The sequence below is a fragment of the Hippocampus guttulatus genome, chromosome 15 (genome assembly GCF_054856545.1).
Source record: "Hippocampus guttulatus isolate MCC_2025c chromosome 15, RoL_Hgut_1.0, whole genome shotgun sequence".
NCBI classification, from domain to species: domain Eukaryota; kingdom Metazoa; phylum Chordata; class Actinopteri; order Syngnathiformes; family Syngnathidae; genus Hippocampus; species Hippocampus guttulatus.
This window is the reverse complement of record NC_141275.1, coordinates 6,013,652-6,035,522: the sequence shown is the minus strand read 5'-3', so window position 1 is coordinate 6,035,522 and position 21,871 is coordinate 6,013,652. Positions and strand designations below refer to the sequence as shown.

General features: G+C 41.2%; 1 protein-coding gene across 2 annotated transcripts in view; it reads right to left on the bottom strand.

Moving 5' to 3' along the window:
* Window positions 1-293: 293 nt before the first annotated feature.
* The window catches only part of camkk1a (calcium/calmodulin-dependent protein kinase kinase 1, alpha a), a 44,965-nt gene continuing 23,387 nt past the window's right edge, over window positions 294-21,871 (bottom strand). Inside the window, exons 5-17 of one of the 2 annotated variants that reach the window (XM_086130242.1) lie at window positions 21,646-21,697; window positions 20,893-21,026; window positions 18,385-18,421; window positions 18,024-18,045; window positions 16,277-16,365; window positions 14,949-15,148; window positions 14,301-14,354; window positions 13,060-13,133; window positions 10,440-10,527; window positions 8,147-8,275; window positions 7,448-7,551; window positions 6,534-6,581; window positions 294-3,901 (exon numbers count right to left, since the gene is read on the bottom strand). In XM_086130242.1, coding sequence (XP_085986368.1) covers window positions 3,829-3,901; window positions 6,534-6,581; window positions 7,448-7,551; window positions 8,147-8,275; window positions 10,440-10,527; window positions 13,060-13,133; window positions 14,301-14,354; window positions 14,949-15,148; window positions 16,277-16,365; window positions 18,024-18,045; window positions 18,385-18,421; window positions 20,893-21,026; window positions 21,646-21,697 — 1,104 coding nt within the window. In that variant the 3' untranslated portion in view covers window positions 294-3,828. The remainder of the gene's footprint in view (window positions 3,902-6,533; window positions 6,582-7,447; window positions 7,552-8,146; window positions 8,276-10,439; window positions 10,528-13,059; window positions 13,134-14,300; window positions 14,355-14,948; window positions 15,149-16,276; window positions 16,366-18,023; window positions 18,046-18,384; window positions 18,422-20,892; window positions 21,027-21,645; window positions 21,698-21,871) is intronic. The other variant, XM_086130243.1, reaches the window with a different exon arrangement.

Sequence of the window (21,871 nt, the reverse complement as noted above, 5' to 3'; positions counted from 1 at the left end):
GTTTCCATTTATACATTTCCTGCTAGGCTTTATTGGGATCATGCCTGAACTGAAGCCTTTCAATCTACCCAACTTTTACCGACCAGTCAGCCCTCTGCAGGCCAACCATTCACATTTAGACCAACGGGCAGTTTACCGTCTTCAATAAAAGCTAACGCGCCAGTTTTTTCCCCCAATTGTGAATGGAAGCTGCAGTACCCAACTCCACACTAAAAGGTTTGAATTGAGCAACCCGGGACCTCTCGACTGTGAGGCAGACATGCTAGCCACTCGTACACTGTGCCGCTCATGAATACTCTTTAAAATATCTTTATTTTTGTTCAAACCGGTAAAAACATCCACATTAAAACACTTCATAATACTGTTTTTTTTTTTCTTATGACGTGGTCGAACAAATGAGTTAAGCACAGTACATGCAAGAAATGTACCAAACAACGCAACACAGACCTTCAACATGGAACAGGACAGTCAAATACACAGCAGCAAGCTCACATTCCTCCATTTTTCTTCACCCTAAATCAATTCCAGTGCAACAATTGCAGCATCCATTTTCATCTTTTCTAAAAGCCCCGTTCTCACGACACCGGGGCACGTTTCACATTTCCCATGTAAGAATATATTAACTGTATGCATCATAAAATGCTGCTGGGCATAAATCGCAAACAACATGCATAACAGTAGCATTCCTGCAAGTGTTACAACTTTTCATTGAGGATGCACAGAAAAGCAAACATGCAGGTTATTTACTTCGATATTTTGGAGCTGCAGAATACCGCGAGGGTATGTCATTACACGTTGACCTTTTTTGGGGGGGCCTCTTATATACCGACTCAAGAGGTTAACAGACACATGCCTCACCAAAGATTTCAAAGTTTATAACTGATGCACATTGGGTATGTGAAAGAAAGCGCTTCTGTAAGTTATTTTATTTGCTGCTTTTACCATTGAATACCTTTAAATATTAGCACACAACTGTGAAAAGTAAATAAGCACCCAGGAGTAGAGCATCTATTGTTTTGTTTTGTTTTAAAGGGGATGCACATCATGACTATTAGTCTTGCAGATGTTGCAGGTCTTTCATGTAAAAGTGACATATTTACAGTAAATGTAAAGTGCAAGCAGTGGGTTACCTTTGAAGGTTGATGACTAAATCACAGTACACAAGAGCCTGAGTGTTTGGACAAAAAAAGTTAGCGGCGCAGACATGTAAATATTAAAAAAGAAAGAAAAAAAATAGTCACATCGAGTGTTTTGCATACACACAAAAAAAAAGCCCTTCATTGAAACTTCCCCACATCAGTACTTCAAGATACAGCAAGAAAAACAATTAAAAATATAAAAAACAATAGAGCACTTTTGCTGTTTGATGCCGACACATTTTTGATAATTTCACATGAAGATATAAATATGAAACGGCTCTTTTGTCTACACTTTGGAAACAAAACAAACATTCTCCCTTGATGCAATAGCGGTTAGGCTGTCAGCAGCGTTCGTGATTCCATGAACTCTTTCAAAGTACGCAGACTTGATAAAACGGGATGGAAAACGCTCTCCAATGTGAGTTGGAGCAATACTCCCCCTCGTCATCTTTCACCGGACGACTCCGAGAAGGAAACCGATCGAGGGCGTGCAAAAGTGCAACGTTCCCCCTTTCTAATTAGCCACACTGGGGAGAGCAGAGTGATGGATGCCGAGTGCTGTTCTTGCCAGACAAAGCCTAATGGTGGCATTGAAATGCACCTTGGCAGTGCGGCTCAACGGATTTCTATTTCGCAAGTGGTGGCCAATGAAAACCCGGTCAATAATTTCAGTTTAATCCCAAGTAAGGAACAATAAAAAACAACCGTCAATATCAGAATCCAATATGGAAAAAAAAAAAGATCTCCCTTAACGTCAACAGGACATTGACACTACAATGTGTTTTGAATGTGATGATTCAGCTAGAGTTGAGTGATTTTGTCTTTCGACACCGCCAAAGTTGATTTGAAATAAAACACAAAAATAAAGAATTTAATTTAGGACTAACAGCCATTTTGTGGAGAGTAATTGAATTTCCAGGGGCTAAAATGTTCAAGTGAGGATACCATCATCATTATGCTGCAAAAACAAACAAACAAATAACGGTTGGCTGCATTCTTTAAAATTAAGCACTGGTGAGCTCAGCAATAAAAGACCAGGACGCCAACAGGAGACAAGTGAAGTGGACAAGGTCACTCTATCGTTATAATCTACAATCAAGAAACACCTTCATGAATGCAAATAGAATACAACTAAGTGCCATCTGATGCTTTGCAAAAATGAAACTGAGGTCAACTTGTATCAGAAGGATTGGGAAAAAAAAATGGAGATATAGAGTCATGATCCAAAGCATACCACATCATGTATTACACATGGTGGACACAAGTTAGGGCTACAAATGGAACCAGGTCATTCGTGTTTATGGATGATGGATGAAAAAAAAGTCAACTTCCGGTCATGGAAACCAAACTAAAATGGTTTAGAATTACCTATCAAGTGTCTCAAAAGGTGGCAAAGCACCACAGGAAGCTCCTTAACTTACTTAAACACAGTTCCTTGGTACCAAGATATCAGCAGAGCACTGCATGAAGCTCCTCAACTGACTTCAACATTGTTCCTTTGCGCAAGGATGCCACAAAATGGCACCATGGCAATGTTCTCATGTTACGCACAAGTTAGGCCAACGCACAAAAAGTACCGGTAAGCCCTGAATATGATTGGGGGCACCAATCGGGCTTGATTCTGTTCTAATATGGAGACAAATGCTACAAAATTGAGAAAACTTTCGCAAGATGACTGATAATGACCCAAAAATGACTGAACTCCAGACATTTGGAAAACAAATTCAAGTCACTTACTAAAGACAGAAAGACCCACAAACAAGCATCAAGTGAAGACCTGGTAAAATATCTCAAGGGAGGACAATCGGCATTTGGTGATGATCTATGGGCTCTTGACCTCAAGCACTCAACTCAGTGACTGCAAATGATTTTCATTCAAGCATTAAAATGCAAATTGAGGGGCTCAGCACAGACAGGCTATAATTCCAAAATGGCAAATGGAATATTTTTCTACAGGACTCCACTTCAAACACAATTTGATTGTTTCATTCCAAATCAGTGATGGGGATGTATGACGGCCAAATCGTGCTAAACTCTTGTCGTTGCCCTATTACGAAATCCGGAGATGGTTCCAGGAATATTTATCAGACTCTTGTCATAAAATGTCCCCGTCTCGGTCTGTTCAAGAGCAAAAACTGTTCAAGTGAAGGGCCGCTTTCTTTGTGATCACTGTCAAAACTGTGGTTGTCGTTACTTTGGGAAGAAATTTCACAGGCTTCAAGGGCAGAGAAGGCAACATAGGAATGAGTAAACAATATGATATAAGAATTGTGGGAATGACCCCGATAAGACCTTCAGACATCTATGTACAAAAATTAAATAAGCCATAATTGGTCAGAAATGAAAAATTCTGCAGTAAGTCATTCAAAGGGAATACACACTCCACGTAGAGTGTCCAACTAGGAAGCCAAGGTCCAGTCTTTGACTTTTCCTTCTCCACAACAGGCCAACGTGAAAAGAGAAAATGATTAAAAGCGGAGTAAAAAAAAAAAAAAAGTGGGGGGGGGCGGAGAGGAAGAATGTCACTCCGAGGTCAACAGGAAGTTCAAACACAAGCACGTCAGAGTATGAAAAAAAATACAAACACTGGACTTCCATGCCCGTTTGCTGCGTAGCGCATAAAGTGGCAAGCACATAACGGTTGAAGCAAAGGAAAGGGGAAGAGAGGTTGAAGAAAAATGTCTAAGACTCAAGACGAGGGCTCATCTTCATGCAGATCCTCCAGCTCTCCTTCCCTGGGTCCATCACCTGTGCTGCTCTTTCTGGAAAAAAACATTCGAGAGAAAGAAAGAAGAAGAATGACTGTCAATACACGGGCATCTCCAGCGCACTTCAAATGGAACCAGTGAAAAAAGGCCGTTACGGATGAGCATTAAATACACAAGGACTGCATCTGACGCCATTAAATGACAGCAGCAGCGGCGGCGGCAGGAAAAAAATGACAAAGAAAGTCAGAGGTGGGAAAGGAGCGGTTGAATCGCCTCAAGAACGAGGCAAGCGGAGGCCGATGATGCGGTGGATGTTGGACACACTGTATTCACCTGCCACAACATTAGGTACACCTGCATAATCTAATCAGCAGAATACAAAAGCACTTTGTATTGAGAATGTTGCAGACATTACAATGAGACGGATGACTTTCACCAAGGCTTAAATTTACTGCATGTCCTCTGTGAATTGTAAACTCATTTTTTAATCTAATGATTAAAAGAAAAGTGGTGAAGATTGCACGACTGTCTGTGTCCTATGTGTTGTGTTGTGTTATTTTTGTTATTTGGACTTCAAAATGGCGCCGCGAGAGTGGCTGCCTTTCCAGCAGCTCCTGTATTTTGTTGTTCTACTTCTTCCTTTCATAACTTTGCTGCTGTGAATCGTGAATTTCTCCATTGCGAGACTAATAAAGGTTTTCTTAATTGGGATAGAGGCGGCCCGGTAGTCCAGTGGTTTGCACGTCGGCTTCACAGTGCAGAGGTACCGGGTTCGATTCCAGCTCCGGCCTCCCTGTGTGGAGTTTGCATGTTCTCCCCGGGCCTGCGTGGGTTTTCTCCGGGTGCTCCGGTTTCCTCCCACATTCCAAAAACATGCATGGCAGGCTGATTGGACGCTCTAAATTGTCCCTAGGTGTGAGTGTGGGCGTGAATGGTTGTTCGTCTGTGTGTGCCCTGCGATTGGCTGGCAACCGATTCGGGGTGTCCCCCGCCTACTGCCCGAAGACGGCTGGGATAGGCTCCAGCACCCCCCGCGACCCTAGTGAGGATCAAGCGGTTCGGAAAATGGATGGATGGATAATTGGGATAGCTACAATATCATCGAAAAATGGGTCTTAATTTGAATTTCAATTCAAAAAGGGAAACTTATTATTATGGAGATGGATGCCTTCAACACTTTTAAAATACCTTTCGATGGCCAGCTCCTACTTCATTTCTATTTTTACAATTATTTCAATGGTTTCTTATAGAAATATTGTTTTCTAAGCTCTAATCATCACCAAATAAATAGAATCCTGAAATATTTCACTCTCTGTGCAATGAATCCATACAATATGGGTGAGTTTCATTTATGTAATTGAACTACTGAAAAAACAATTGATTGAGATACACCGTTTGTGTGTATATACTGTGTATATATATATATATATATACACACACATACACACACACACATATAAATGTATATATATATATATATGGGGCGGCCCGGTAGTCCAGTGGTTAGCACGTCGGCTTCACAGTGCGGAGGTACCGGGTTCGATTCCAGCTCCAGCCTCCCTGTGTGGAGTTTGCATGTTCTCCCCGGGCCTGTGTGGGTTTTCTCCGGGTGCTCCGGTTTCCTCCCACATTCCAAAAACATGCATGTCAGGCTGATTGGACGCTCTGAATTCTACCTAGGTGTGAGTGTGGGCGTGGATGGTTGTTCGTCTCTGTGTGCCCTGCGATTGGCTGGCAACCGATTCAGGGTGTCCCCCGCCTACTGCCCGGAGATGGCTGGGATAGGCTCCAGCACCCCCCGCGACCCTAGTGAGGATCAAGCGGTTCGGAAAATGGATGGATGGATGGATATATATATATGTACACACACACATACAAAACCAATTTTATTAATTATTATTTATTATTGTTATTATTAAATATTATTATTAGTACTTGTAGCAGCATTAATTTATTAATTTGTAGATGTGGATTTTAACCCATTTCTATCAGAAAGAATAAAATCAGAGATGCATTGAAGGCTAAATAGATTGTGTGACACTCCGAGAGGTGTTCTGCTCAGAGTAGTTCAATTGTACCGCATAATACCGAGAGCTGTTTTTTGTGCTACTGCCGTGCGATGTGACTTAGTCATGGTTAATAGGTGACAAAAATATGAGAAATATCTATGAGTGGGATGCAGAGTCGTTGGTGAAGTATAGCCACAATCACAAAAACATTGTTGAATTCATGCCGCTCTGACATCATCACTCGCCATGAAGCACATAAGCTCTGGCAAGGTCAAACTGCACACAGCGAAAGCTGATGATTTGTTGGCTGGTTGGTTAGTTTTATTTTATTATTTCGATCACATTCAGTAATTTATTCATCACTATAATTTATTTATTGATTCATCTTTTTTTTTGCAAAATGAATACAGAATCAAATGGCAACAACCATTCATAAAATCTAATAAGGCATTTTTCATGAATGAGAAAGTAGCTTCCTAACTAACATATTGATGGACAAATAGATATATTTTCAAACGTTTGGTCAGAATTTCATATTTGTTGATGTTTGCTGACTGCTGCTCTTCCGGTCAGCTTTCTAAAAGCTGACGACAAAATACAGCTCTTATTCTGGATCCCCTTCATATTTGCAGGTGTACTTAATGATGTTTCCGGTGAGTGTATATGGCACGTGTTACCTGAGTGATGGGTGCAGTTTTAAAGTTGGCCGGAAAGGCCAAGAGTCCCTGCAGCAAAGTAGGAGAAAAGACGGAGAGCCATTTGTGAACGAAAAACCTCAGGAGTTCGGGAGGGGAAAAAAAATGGCAGCTGGTGGAGGCGACCACTGATGCTCTCTCTTCCAATCATTGGGATGAATCATCAGTCAACTTGCAGGGGCTTTACTTGATTGTCTGAATTCGGAAGATCATATTTCTCAAAGGGCATATTTCAATGCTCGCCGCCATTTAATTAATTTCTTTCTTGTCCCATTTCATAGGATTCACAAGGAATTTCCATTGGAATTGCGACTACCGTATGCGGCTCATAATGACGCATCAAGAGGGCAAAAATGGTGATTGAGTCGCTTAGGTGATAAATTTATTTTCTGGATGTTTGTTTCTGTACGAGCCATGCAAACCCGCAAACATAAACCAAGCTTTGTTCAAACCAGCTGCCATGGCAATTGTTCATTTTATGCACCCCTGCTGCAGCAATTTGCTGCTGTTTCAAAAGCATTCCGGGATGTGATGAAACATTACCCAATTGGGTCTTTATCACTGCATTTTTGTTTTTTTTTCCCCATCCAATCCTTTCTTTGTCCCTGATGTCTGACACCAACATACAAAGAAACCCTTACAAAAGCCGGTAAGCTCCACTGCATACAAATATAGGATGAATTATGGCGCTATGGTGACAGGACAAAGCAGCAGTAAGAGCTGCGGCAGCGACGCTAGCTCGTCTAATAGAAGAGAAAGAGGAGACAGGAGGGGAAGTAGCAACGAGAGCCCTAGACCGCAAGCAACCTTAAATATTGAACAACCATTGCGACCTTTGTGCTCTTTATTCACAAAATAGCAAAAAGACCCCGGATGAGTCTGACGTCTGGACTTACATGAGCAGGCTGCTGGGTGCCGACATCGACCTCTCTTCCCTTCGACTCGGACACTCAAACGGATTACTGAAGGAGCGTTTCCTCAACATGGCTTTGACCAAGATCTGAAATTCACAATGCGAATGGGATTCAAACTGCACAACAGCTTTGGGCTTGTTTTGCATTGTCGCGTTGGATCAGTACGGGACTAAGTTGCTTATGCAGTCGGGGCCTGATTTACCAAAGGGTTGCTTGCTTGATTGCTCAGGCAAACAGAGGTGGAAGCTGATCTACTACTAACAGGGCGCACCCACAGAATTGCGTCAGCCAAATAGGCAAAGTTCATTTTGCGAGAATATGAAACGAGATGAATATAGCATGCGCATTCTGGGGGTGTACTCAACTGGATTATTTAGCATGAGGAATGAGATTTATCAAGCCTGATGCTAATTGAGGTGGCTGATTTATTAGCATCTTTATATACCACGTCTGAGACGACTGCGTTATTGTGGCGAGGAGGATGCACGGACACGACGAGAGGCGATAGGAAGAAAGGATCTTTCTTGCATTTTTGAAATGCCAGAAAAAAATCCAACACTTTCAGTTTCCTCGCTTAAAGCTTAACATCGCACTTGTTATGATCTCCCAGTCATTCGATGGTGAAAACCGTTCGAGCTACTTAAAGTATGATGAAAAGAGAAGACATTTCATTTGACTTACCACAGCAGAGAGGCTGGGAACAAACTTGACCGAGTTCTTGATGTCCTCTTCCGTCACCTCCACCACAGAGCAGTGCTCCTCCTCCAGAGGCAGGGGGTCGGTGCCACCCTGAGTCACCCATTGGTCCACCTAAGCACACGGACGGACATTGTTCGCTCCGATAAGCGCAACCTATGCTGTGATCATTCAGCTCCATCTAGTGGATGCATAATGCAACCTCAGCCGCTATATTGTAGCTTCTACAGTAAATATTCCCATCCCCGGAATTCTATGGAAAGGAATATCCTTCACCCGGAATAAAAACCTATGCATTAACATTTTGACTACGATATTACATGTTACCGGAACTTGCGTAAGTGGAAATTCCACTACCCGTAACCCGGATGGAGGTGTAATGCCGCGGGAGCTTAAATACACGCAACGCCCACCCGATGCGACGGAAAAGACAACGCTGAAACAAGTTTTCACTTCGCCTTTTTCGATCATCAGATTCTAAACGACGACGAGTTTTTATTGCCGTGCGTTTTACTGTAATTGTGAATGATTTTAACTTTGTTCACTTACGTCCTGGAGAACGCGGCACTAGCTTAAAAGCAGCACCCACTCGACATGACCGAAGAAACGTGTTCGCTTTGCCGTTTTCATTCATCAGATTCGAAACGAAGACGCGTAAGCGCCTTTTTATTGGCGTGCGTTTTACTGTAATTGCGAAAGATTTTAACTTTATTCACTTACGTCGTGTAGATCATCGCATCGAAACGTAGAAGAACTGTTAACGACTGGAGCGGAGCGAGTGAAATGCATCCGTTTGAGCGAGGCTGGACACAAAGTTAAAAACATCCAGCAGACACTTGGAGTCGGAAAGACGCAAATCTACGAAGCTTTAAAAAACAAGGCATCGATTCAACTCCTGATGACAAGCCACCACCCAGCAAGGAAGCAATGCAAATGGCAACAAAAATCCTTCAGTATGCACAAGAATTACCAGACATCGGTGATCAACGGGACAGTTACTTGCAACTAGCAAGAAAACTGTATGTAAACATTGTCATAAACCAAAGAATGCATCCAACAAAACAATCCAAAATACACATTTCTTTTCCCCAAGACAGAAACAAATAAACATTAAAATACTGTACGTATTTTACTGTTGTGATTTTTTTGGGATACACCTGTATTGCAGTTTTTTGTTATATAAACAGTTTTTGGACAGTATATTTTTGTATTTTATTGATTGTGTTGTTACACGTGCATTTTTTCAACATACTTGCAGGTTCATAAAGGACATGTACCATGCTCATTTCCCAAATGAGGAATTTCTGTTATCAGGACAAATTGGACAGCGCAAACACGAGTCCGTACTAGAGAATATTTACTCTATCTATGCACCTTATAATGCGGTACACCCTTTTGTATGAAAACAGTTTTAAATTAGATGATTCATTGAAGGGGTGCCTTATTCTCCAAAGCGATTTATAGCATGGGAAATATATTTTTTCTTAAATATTTGAATTTTTTTTTTCAAATTCAGATCCTAATTCTAACATATCCTGGTGGCCGAATGTTTAACACATCAAGCTAATAGTTTTGATTTGGTTTGGGGGTTTGAATCTTCGCTTTGGTGTATCAGAAAAATTGGACTAAGATCATGTTGAGTGGAGTTGCGCAACATAAATGAGTATGAATGCGTTGAAAGGTAAACTCTACAAGACGTAATATATTTCAGATTACGAGTTACTTGCATTCCAATGTAATGTTTCTTATATATATACTGTATTCATATACAGTAAACAATATACTGCCTAACATCTGCCTTTATTGATTGAGCTTAAGTTAAATCTAAACAGCCATTGAATAGTTCAGAATCATCAAGACCAAACAGGAATTGCATGTCCTTAACAACTGCAAAGAACCAATTAAAATTAATACGTGCATCAACAGTGTGCAAAAGAACATGCATGTCCTGGCAGCCAAATGACGTCTTGAGCCACAAACACAAGCATAGCACAGTCTCTTGGGAAGAAGACTCAGGATGACTCATCGACACATAATTTGATTGTGTCAGGCAAAAAGCTAATAGGAAAAGGGAATGCCATCCTGTAGATATCGGATATCCCTGCCGCTCATGTTCGTTTGTGCCCAGTCCTCGATTGGGGGAAAAACGGATTCAATCATGCGCTGGAGCATGCCAAGCAAATTTGGACAGTTCAAGTGTGAGTAATGACACCCAAGCATCAAGTGACGAACCCCCGTGGAATAAATTTCACCCATTTTGTTTTCTCTCTCGTGTTACCTTGATCTCAGGGATGGTGGTTCGGGTGTCTGGGTTCTTGTCCAACATTCGCAAGATCAGAGTCCGTAACTCTTCATTGATTTTTGGTCTGAAAGGAAAACACAAGATAATGATGCTACGGGCGACTTTTTTGGAGGGGAGACTTGATAACGAACCACAATCCTTCACGTTTCTGAATGCCGTACAATGAACTTTTTTAATTTTTTTATTTTTTGCTCCTTCCAGTGTGCAGGCCAACCGCAGGAGTGTAGCTAAGGGCTTGTTTTATGTTATTGTTAACCCCCCCCCCCCCTCCATTTATATTTTATATTCATGGCTTGAGAAGCTATTTTATCAAACTCTCTTCTGCGCGAGTGGGAGTTAAGAGAGGTTGACGACTGATTTCTTGGCCGAGTAAGCCGAGTTCATAGGAGGTAGGGACAACCTTGAAGGGAGAACGTCTTTTGCCACAGGAGGTCAATTAGGAGCCCATGTAAAATGAATAGAAAGCATACACACCGAGACTCACCCATGACTCTTGCTCATTGGCTGAATGCCCTCGGGCTGTTATTGTGGCCTCTATGCTCAAAAGATTATATTCTTTCCGCATTCGAAAAATACAAAACAGTCCATCTTGAAGATTTCATGAGTGTCAAACAAACCATCATTTGCGACAGACTTAAATTCATTTCCTGTTTTCTAGAATCCAAGCAATGTTCAAACAGCACGGGGAATCTTTGATCAAAATTAAATGGTGGCTCACTAAACAGTAAAATAATAACGATCGCATTAATCTAATCAGTCCACCTAATCAGTTGCTTTGAGCGTCCCTTTTTTTGTGTGAATGAATTTTGGATGCCCTTGACACTGCTTGGCTCTGGAAGTAAAATCAACCATTCGCTTGGTGGAAGTGGTGAATAAATTGTGAGAGGGTGAACACCAAAGTTCTACTTTTTGCCAAATGTTTTTGACATGCTTTTTATTTTAAACAGCAAATAAATCGACAAATGATTTACTTTCGGGACATGGTTATTTGACTGCGTCTCTTTCTGTTTAGGATAATGGCAAACACCAGTTTTAGTTTGAAGTGAGTGTTATGTAGAGCGGATATAAAAAGTCTACACACCCCTGCTCAAATCCAAAGTTTTTGAATTATAAAAAAAGTGTGCGGCCATGGACTCTGCTGACCAAAACACTATCGGAAGCATGATCTTATATTTTCAACTCACATGAAATGGTAATAATTCATGTCCACACGCGCGCGCGCGCACACACACACACACACACACACACGCACACACACACACACACACACAAACAAACAATTGTCTATCACGATTCTGAGAAGCTGTGCACACATTTTTACTTGCCCTCTTGAAAAGATTATTATTATTATTATTTTTTTTTTTAAATCAACTGAGCAGTTCGGGTCATCCGCCACATTGATGGTGGGACCACTTTTGAAATGACTTACCGTATGTTGGTCTCAATTGTACATCATTACATAAGTGACATTTGAACAGGGGTGTGTAGACTTAACATCCAGTGCAAGTGAGGCAGCGTTAAGTACAAAGGTGACAATTAAGAGACTCATTTTAAATACAAACCCTGTTATCACTCAGATGTTCACGGCACGCTTGACTGGCCACTGAATTAAACGAGCCGAAATAAATAGAAGGACATAATGACCCACGGATGGTGCAAAGATTCACACGGCACGGCGACAGACTCCCAAGATGAAAAGCGAAAAGGAAGCCCTACAGCGCTGCAAAAACTGAGCTCTTAAATCATGTTTGATTGCAATCAAATGTTCTGGGGTTTTTTTTTTGTTTGGTTTTGTTTTAAAGGACATAAAGCACCGTACTCTGCTATCAGTGGTAGCTAATGAGAATGAATACCACATTACACTTCAGACTGCTTCACAAATCAAGCTGAAGAATGTCTTCTCTAAACCCCTCAACGCGAGAAGCTGATTTGAATGTATACATTTTGTAATGACCGCGATTGCGCTGCAAGAAATGTACCGGTAGCTTCATCTCACAAAAAAACAAAGCAATCAACTCATTGGAGTTTTTGAAAGCTGACTGTGGGGGAGGGACTGTGAAGTCGGCGAAAGCTAAGTCGACATTTTGTTCTTCTCAAATGTTTTAGTGATGAGCTCAAATAAGTGTTGTGAATGTTCAGACATACTTCAAACCAGCACGATGACAGAATTGGAAATCCTCGTGAAAGGACATTTGCATGTTGCCAAGCAATACACAAGCTCTTCTTGTTGTACAACTATAACCAACCAATGAATGCTGCCAAATGTAACATCTCCATTCATCAGTATCCTGCGGTGTTATCCTGATTGGAAGGTTGAATTTGAAGATACAGAGAAGACGCGTGTGTTGAACCAAGAGGCGAAAGGAAAGAAATGTTTGTGTCATCCCATTCTGCTGATGTCCCCGTTTGCCTTTTCTTTGCTTGTTTTGATCACATGCAGGTGACATTTAGCGCTTGCTGGCGGTGCAACGATATGTTTGTGTCTGGGATGCAGACGGAGTGAGAGGCAAATGGTTTCAGATCATGACCTGGGAACTGGATGTGCCTGTATTTTTTCATGGAGTGGCATTGTGCAGGTGCGGTACGGGAAACTTACATTTCGGGGAAATCCACAGCTTTGGTCCTTATCTTATTGTGCAAAGCCAATATGTACTCGTCAATAAATGGGCACTACAGACAGGGTGTGGGAAACAATGGAAAAAACACAAGAAAGGTAGATTCAATTATTCCGTTGCTAGAGGGAAAATGTAACAGAGATGCATGTAATGAGTTGTTTGATGCTCATTAAAATGAAAGGCTGAGGGTGCTTTTGTACCCGGCCAATTAGTGAGAACATACCTCATTTAATACACCTCTTAATACTGCCACTACCACTGGAACGATCAATAGTATCCAAAAATCGAATATAATAAAATGCTATTAATGAAAAAAATATCTGTCTAATCACATGACCAAAAAAAAATAAAATAAAAAACACAAACAAATATGTTGAACTCGCACTTTTTTTTTCAGTTGAACTTACTCTGAACAACCAAAAATAGGATGGAAAAATGTTGACCTCATCAATGGAGAGATCATCAGATATGGGATGACAGATTTGTAATCTGGTTAACGAAACAGTCTAATCGCAAATATTTTAAGTTACAACCGGCCAGCACGATTGATTCTGAAGGCCCCTGGCAGATTGTATTCACATAGCAACAAAAAGAAGTCAGAAATCTGATTGGATTAAAAAAAAAGAAAAATCTAAACTCCACATCCAGTCCTGGTCATGTAGTGCAGCCAAAACTACAAAATGAAGAGAATAGACTGTTGGGAGAAAATTAATCCAATGCGATGGAACAAATATTAGAATTTAATGTTTAAGCAGGCAGAGAAGGCCTCGCTGGCCCTGACAGACCGCCACTGGTTGACATAAAAAATGAAGACTTCCTTTTCACAGAAAGAGAATCAAAGGGTTCTGGTTTTTTTCCCTCTATTTCTGCGGCAGCAACACAACCCAAATTTAAACACAAGTTGGAACAGGCCGCAGTCTATCACTACCCAAGTGGTACGTAGTAGTAAAATTACAATTACAGTAAATGTTTGGAGAAATACATCTTAGCCATAAAAAAAAAAAAAAAAACCTCGGTCGCAGAATCAAATGAAAAACAGATTCAACTTGTTTGCCTGGACCGAGGTAAACCACGGACCCCCATTTCTCTTTTTTTAACAGCAGGTCATGATGTACGGATCTAAATCTGTGGACTCATGAATCAACAATCATGTCGTCAAAACACAATCTCAATGAAACAACTCAACCAAATGCTGAAACAAAGAGGAAAGAAGTAAACTTGCCTTTCCGAAGATGAAACAGAAGAGAGTGACTCCCATGGCCCAAACATCCAGTGCCTAAAAAAAAAAAAGAAAGTGCAAATAAATGATTGAATAGCAGGGAGTAAAATAATAAAATGGATCCCGACAGTTTAAGGCCATAGCTAGTTCAAGTATCTTGAATCAGATCTTTTTCAAAGGATTCTTTTAAATCTAAAAAAAAAAAAAAATCCTGCATGTTGAGAGAACACCTACAAGAGACAAGGACTAATTTGCAATGTGTGTCTGTGTGTGCAATGACTGTGGAAGTGTGAGTTATTGAACACGCACACACAGGTCATTTCAGGTTTCTTTTAAATTCCTTTTTGTAAACTGAGTGGTACATTTTGATTTATTTCAATTTATTTTGCTTTTGGTACTCATCAAAATCCCTCAAATGGAAATTGAATGTACCCGTTGTTGTACATGTTTGTATTTCACAGCACAGAAATTCACATTTCTAAGCAGCTCGAGCCCTGATCTGAAATGACAAATCTGAGCCTGCCCAATCCATCACCATCACCATCGCCATCCATGTTTATTATTAAATGGTACTGTGTGACTAACTTTCTCTAACAAAAGGGAAAAGTGTTAAGTATGCAGGCATCCATCCATCCACCACAGCCAACTTACTTTTCCACTGAAGCTCTTCCGCTTGTCTGACAAGGTCTCTGGCGCCATGAACGCAGGAGTACCAGCTGTGCTGGACAGCAAAGCATCTTTGCCCTCAAACTGGTTGCTCACTCCAAAATCTGCAATCTTAACATGGCCGTCATCACCCAGTAACAAATTAGAAGGCTTGATGTCCCGGTGTACAATTTTCTGGTAGTGCACTGTGAAGACAGGTTCATAAATAGCGCTTAAAAAAGACTCAGCAGGTGATTTACAAAATGTAGTCGGATTATATTTTAACTTTTCATAATTGCATAAGCAAAGACAATATATTACTGGAAGCAAACACCATAACTTTGTGTTTTCTTTTCATTGACAATCAAGAACTTCTGTGCCATATGGGGTTGGATTTCCTCCAGACACGACAAAAGTGGCCTTAAGAAGAAGCCATTGTTTTTGCTTAGCATGACATAGATCTGGTTATTTTCTCAAAATTGAACTCAAGGACAAAAAATACAATAAAAACAACAGGGGCCTCAAAATGTAACCCTGTGGGACACCATCCAAGAGTGGGACACAGAGCAACCAAGGCTAACACAAAAAGTCCTGTCTGCCAAGTAGGATCTAAAGCATTCTGGAACGCTACCACTAATGCCCAACGGGTGATAATATGATCCACCGTATCAAACGCTGCTGTGAAGTCCAATAGAACAAGACACACACAGACCCCAGTGTCATTGTTAAACAATCCAATCTGAGGACTGGAGCTGGACATGCCTGGTCTATTCTATTTGCTATGGGAATTAATAAACAAAAAATAAAAGATGTCTTCACATGGAGACTTCAATACAATAAGTATGAAAAATATAGGACAGTACTTCTAGGCAGACTTGTCAAGAGTAACCTGGTTCATCTAACTCACTGAAGAACCCCTCAGCATGAGAGGTTATCTTGTTTCCAAGTCCCCTCTGCACTTATCTGAAGGGTGCAATGGCGAGCGAGTATTGATTCGGGATCATTAGGACTGAAGCCTTGTGAAACCAATCTACTGCAGCATACAAGGGAACGTCTAAAGAAACATGAGTGAAGGGATATATTGCAGTGCAAGCAAAGTATTGATTAGCTTGTAAGCAGAAACACTCCCCAAGGGTCCTGAACTTGGGGAGTGTCCAAAGACTTCTCGTAAGTCCCGTTAGTTGGAAACTGATATATATTTCTGAAAAATGTCCTTTTGGGCAGACACAAAACAATGGTCATAATACGCACAATTAAATGTAGTGGCAATTTTTACTTGATTAAAAACGTCCCTTATATTGTACTCATGAGGCTTCCATGTGAAGGATACTTACAGTACTCAATACCAAGGATGACATCTCGGAAGTATAACCTTGCCTGTTCCTCTGACAACGGATTGTCGGTGGGTACTTCCAATACGGGCCTGCAAATTGACAGTGCACACAGTTTTCCATTTCAGATGCACTCTAATATGCCAACCGGCGCTTGGAATTGATAGATTACATATCTGGGCAGGGCTCCGAAATGGAAAGTCAAAGTCAAACATCACCAACGCCGCATTTATGTGTGCCGGAGGCGTTTTTGCCCAATTACAATTTGAAAGGTTTCGCTGAAGGTAATTTTGGTGAGTGAACGCCATTGATCAGCACACTGTGATTACAAGGCCAGGATATATCGTAGCTGATCTATGTGCCTATAGTGCTGTTACATTGGGATATTCTCCATACAATCAAGGCTGGATAAAAATCTGAGTACAATATAGTAAATCTGATTCCATTAGGTTTTGGTAGCTTACGCTTTCATCACAATGATCTGAACTGGCCCACAAAGGAGGAAAAATGTTTTGAAGGATGCAAGAGGGAGTCATGGCGGCCCGGTAGTCCAGTGGTTAGCACGTCGACTTCACAGTGCAGAGGTACCGGGTTCAATTCCAGCTCTGGCCTCCCTGTGTGGAGTTTGCATGTTCTCCCCGGGCCTGCGTGGGTTTTCTCTGGGTACTGCGGTTTCCTCCCGCGTTCCAAAAACATGCATGGCAGGCTGATTGAACACACTAAATTGTCCCTAGGTGTGAGTGTGAGTGCGCATGGTTGTTCATCTCTGTGTGCCCTGCGATTGGCTGGCAACCGGTTCAGGGTGTCCCCCGCCTACTGCCCGAAGACGGCTGGGATAGGCTCCAGCACACCCCGCGACCCTAGTGAGGATTAAGCGGTTCGGAAAATGAATGAATAAAAAAGAAAGAGGGAGTCATGGATTCATCTGGACCAATTACATTTTCACGATCCCCATTAAGACATTTATTTCCCTCTTTCAGGAGAGATGTTAGAGTGAAGTGATTTCACAACACGGTCAGACACAAATTGAGTTAAATGTGCAGTCACCTGCTCGAGATCACTTGTACAGCAGGTACAGGACAGTACTCGTGTCTGACCAAACAAAACGTCATCACGATTGGTCATTAATGAAGTTTTCGACCCTGAATGCTAGAAGGATACATTTTCAATATTTTGCTTCTCTCGTTTGAATCAAAATATATCAATAGAACTTTTGCATAGGATGTTATTAAATTAGAAACAGGTAACTGATGTTGTCAGTCATTTTTTTGGTCATTGTAAATGCACATTGCTTACTCCATAGAAAACAGTTCGATCAAACTGATTGTTGTGGATCATCTTCGCAATCAACAACATGCCTTTTTCGTGACCTTGCGCTTCAAGATTAAAAGATCAAATCGTAAATCCGATCAACCGTATGCATGCAAGCATGTAATGTTTAACCGCGTTCCCCGCACTCTTACGTAATAACAACAGGTCTCATTTCATTTGATCCCATTTTTAGCTTTCTGGGGGAGGCAGCCCGTGCATGCAGGAGCTGACTTCTTCTGGTAATAAGCATGAACTTATTACAAATCCCTTTGAAGCCAAGAAAAGGCGCAAAGACCGGCACTGAGCCCAGTAGCAGAACATTCAAAAGGCGGAGGCTGAGGGCGGATGGATGGAGGGAATGAAGAAATGAGGGGAAGAGGAGGAAGAGAAACCGAGGGGATGAGCCTTCAAATATTAACAAAAGACACGTTGCACTCACCCTTTGCGCATCAGCTCGAATACTGTCAGGGAAAAAAAAAAAGACTGCATCAGTAAATATGAACGCCAGAGACAAAATAAGTCATTAATTCATGCAAACATGACATGACGTTTGGCCGCCGCGCAGTCTCGCGAGCCAACAGTAAGTTGGACCATTGAATTGTGTAAATGGGCTGTATCAAGCAAGTGAGATGTTTGACGTTCCAACTGTGACCTAGCAGTGCTGATGAGGGTTCGCGTGCGCCTCGAGGAGATGGAAAGGGAAGCTCAGGACAAACTGAATTAGTGATAAGAAGGCCAGTTACTGAAGTGGCCCCCAAAAAAAAAAAAAGCAGAGAAGAAAGAGAATGCAGCGTGCATACCCATGTGAAGGTTATCCTCGGAAGGATCATCCAGCACCTGTTAGACGACGAACACGGCAGTGAATGACAGGCTGAGACCGCATGCTATAAATAAGCAACGCATCATTTAGAAAAAAATGACTTTCTGTGCATGACGGATATGCCGACTGACATTCAAAAATAAATCAATAAATCAATAAAGGAGACCTTGTGACAGCTGCAAAGTCGTTTTCGACCCACCCGTTGTTAACTCTTCAACCTGTTCTGTCAAGGCACATTTAAAGCAGCTTTACAGTTCGGCAACAGACAGCAGAGGAAGCTTTCATTTTAAAATGTCATCCCCCCGCAATGGCTTGCTTCAATCTAACCGATGCCGTCTTTAAGAAACAGACATGTCATCACCGGAGCTAAACGACAAGAGGGGAAGATAAAGGTCTGTCAAAGTCAGGCCTGAAGTGTATAAGTTCATCTGGGAATGTTGGTTTATAATCTAGTAGCTTGAAGATGCTGTTGAGGCGAATAAAAGCCATCCTCTAATGAAAGAATTAATTCGATGTAAAAGGGGTGGGAGAAGTAATTGATTTTTTTTTTTTTTGGTAAATGTATCGTTTGCATTTTAATCATGGATCATTACACAATAATGGATCATTAAATGCTCGCAGAAAGACAAGTGGAAAATGAACCAGTCAAAATGGCACAACTAGTGCGAGTTAATGTGGCTTAGACTGGAAGTTTTTTGTTTTTGTTTTTTGACATATTTGCTATTTATATTTCAATATACATAATCGCAACATGACTATTGGTAATACTCAGAAACTTTTCGTCATTTGTAGTAAATTTCATTTCTAATTCACACATGGCCGGTTTAATGAAAGCTAGTTGGCTGAAACGCATGCGGTAATCATGGAAATATGACTCTTTCCAAATATAGTTTTAAAAGTAGTAAGTCATCACACAGAAAGAAGATTCTGACCCCGCGCGAGGTGGTACTTTTACTGGCGGCTGCTGACTAATGTAGTAGCTGACTAAGAGAGATTAAACGAGTAACTTAATTGAAAATAAAAAAAGCGGTACTCTATGACTCAGCATGGATGATATTCCTGCTTGTCCCAGCCATCTGTGACAAATGGACACAAAACATTTATAATGCTCAGCACTGTGTGGGCTTCGATATTCATAACGAGACCAAAAAATAAATTAAAAAAGGACTGGAATGCAGTCTCCTAGTCAACCCACAATGAAAGTTCTTTTGACCCGAGAAAAATTCAGGGAACAATCAGGTGCACCGATATGGTTGCAGGTCGAGTCCAAAGAAAAACGTGGCATGACCAATCTAATGATTGGAACCCTTATCTCCTGGATGTTTATGCCAGCAGACGCTGGAGCCTCCCCTCTCTCACTCACCCCCCTCATTTTATTGGGCTTGGTGTCACAGTTCAGGAGTCAGGGAGGTCATCTCCATTGCAACGAGACCATGTTGTTTTGCGAGCTGGCTGGTGATCGAGGACACAGACATACAGACACACTTTCACATGCTCATACAACGGCATACACAACACTCTAATCAAAATCTTTTTGTCACCCCCCAAGAACCTCTCCTTCAGGTGTACTGAGGAGGTGCAGCGTACCTTAAAAGGCTGCAGTCGCCGCCCATGTTACATCTGCCCCCGCAAGTATTTGAGTCGTTTCTTTATGCCACCTACACATGTGGCTGTTGCAGAGGGGTTTTTTTCCAATCCCATACTGTGCCCCTCCCTTAAGTCTTTCATTCCATAAGACGTACTTGTACGTCTTTTTAAAATTAGGCCACGCCTACCAAGGACGTACTTGTACGTCTAAGTCTTTTTTTTTTTTGCGTCATAGAGAGGAGGAGAGTCTCATGCAATCTGTGAATGAGAATAAGCCGTTTGCATTGTAAATCATGTAAAAAAGCGACCAGTAGGTGGCAGTGGTGCCTCACGTGCTTGAAATGCATGCTTTTACAAAAAGCTCTTTTTCTCCGTTTCTTTGCCCAGGAATCGCCATTTTCATGAAACCTAGCCATTTTGTAATGCCGATTGCTGAAGAATGGAAAAAGAAAAACTTTTTTTTCTGCAGACAGAAGAGAGTCCAAACTTCATTTTGGTAGGCTCCATGTTTATATAGCATGAGAACCAAATACTCTGTGTGAAAATGGCTGGGATTGAATGAGTTGAAAGAGCAAAGTTTGGGACTTGCTTCCCCGCCTCCCACTTCCTTATGTTTTTGTTTTTCATCGAAGAAAATCCGTGACAATTTTAGTGACCAGCCAGGCTTTTCCATTCTGGTTCTCTCTGTTGGTCACGGTTTGTGTCTTTTGGATGGGTTGTAACGTGAATTTTGGAGCACTATATTAGTGCATAGGCAATGACAATAAATTAAGATTCCATGATGAGTGAGTGGGTGAATCAGAAAAATCCATCTTCTATTGTCAGTGTGATTGGATCCAGTATGTACCTGTATTCGTGTTTACCGTAAAATAAATAAAAATAAAAAACTTGATCAACTCACCTCCACTAGTTTCACAATATTGACATGATCGAGCTTTTTGAGGATGGCGATCTCTTGGTAGACTCTTTCCAATGGTCCCAAGAATTTGGGCTGCTCTCCTTGGACTACCTTTGGTCCTCTTGGAGGTGGACGACCTGCAGTCCCCAAAGTGTGCACATGCACAAATTTAGAAAAACATTCAAACTTGATCTCTTCTCAGAATACGACATATCCTAGCATATGCCATCTTTTCATCAACAAACACACAATCGAGAAATGCGAAATACATTTCATGGTGCACTCGCACAAACACACACACGCACACACACACACACACACACACACAACCTAAGACACACTTGGAAACAGCTGCATTGATTAGCGATAGCAACCAGAGTTGAATTGATAGGGGGAGTGGGTGTTAATGACTTGGTCACATAGAAAAAGTAATCATTATTTGGTATATTGGCAGTCTCTTCATGCAACAAAATCATTTTAATGCCTTCATTAAAACACACACACGCACATGCACACACACCACAATGGATAAAATAGCGTGATTAGACCCTTTCTAAAAGCCCGTTTGATGCAGCAATTCAATGCCAATGGGCCTCAAAACCAATTTACAAACATGCTTTGATGATTTTTTTTCTTCATCCATACAGGGAATGCTTTATAAAAAAAGTAATCCTCATATTCCTGATGGGGTTTTTTTTTTTTTGCAAAATAAAAACAACCTTTTTTGTTTTTGAAGGCAGGAGGGCCTTGACTTACGTGGAAAACCACACTGCTTCATTAACTTCTTCTTGGACACCACTTTCATGGCCTGCAAAGCAAAAAAGCAATTTTTGATCCGGTTACCGTAAGATTTCGACAAGCTAAAACAATCAACGAAGTCTTTATTTAATTGATTATCTATAACAGAAACAATGTATTGGCAGGTGTGTATATGCGACCTCACAGCATTATAATTAAAGCCTTGACTGTAAAAAAAATTGTC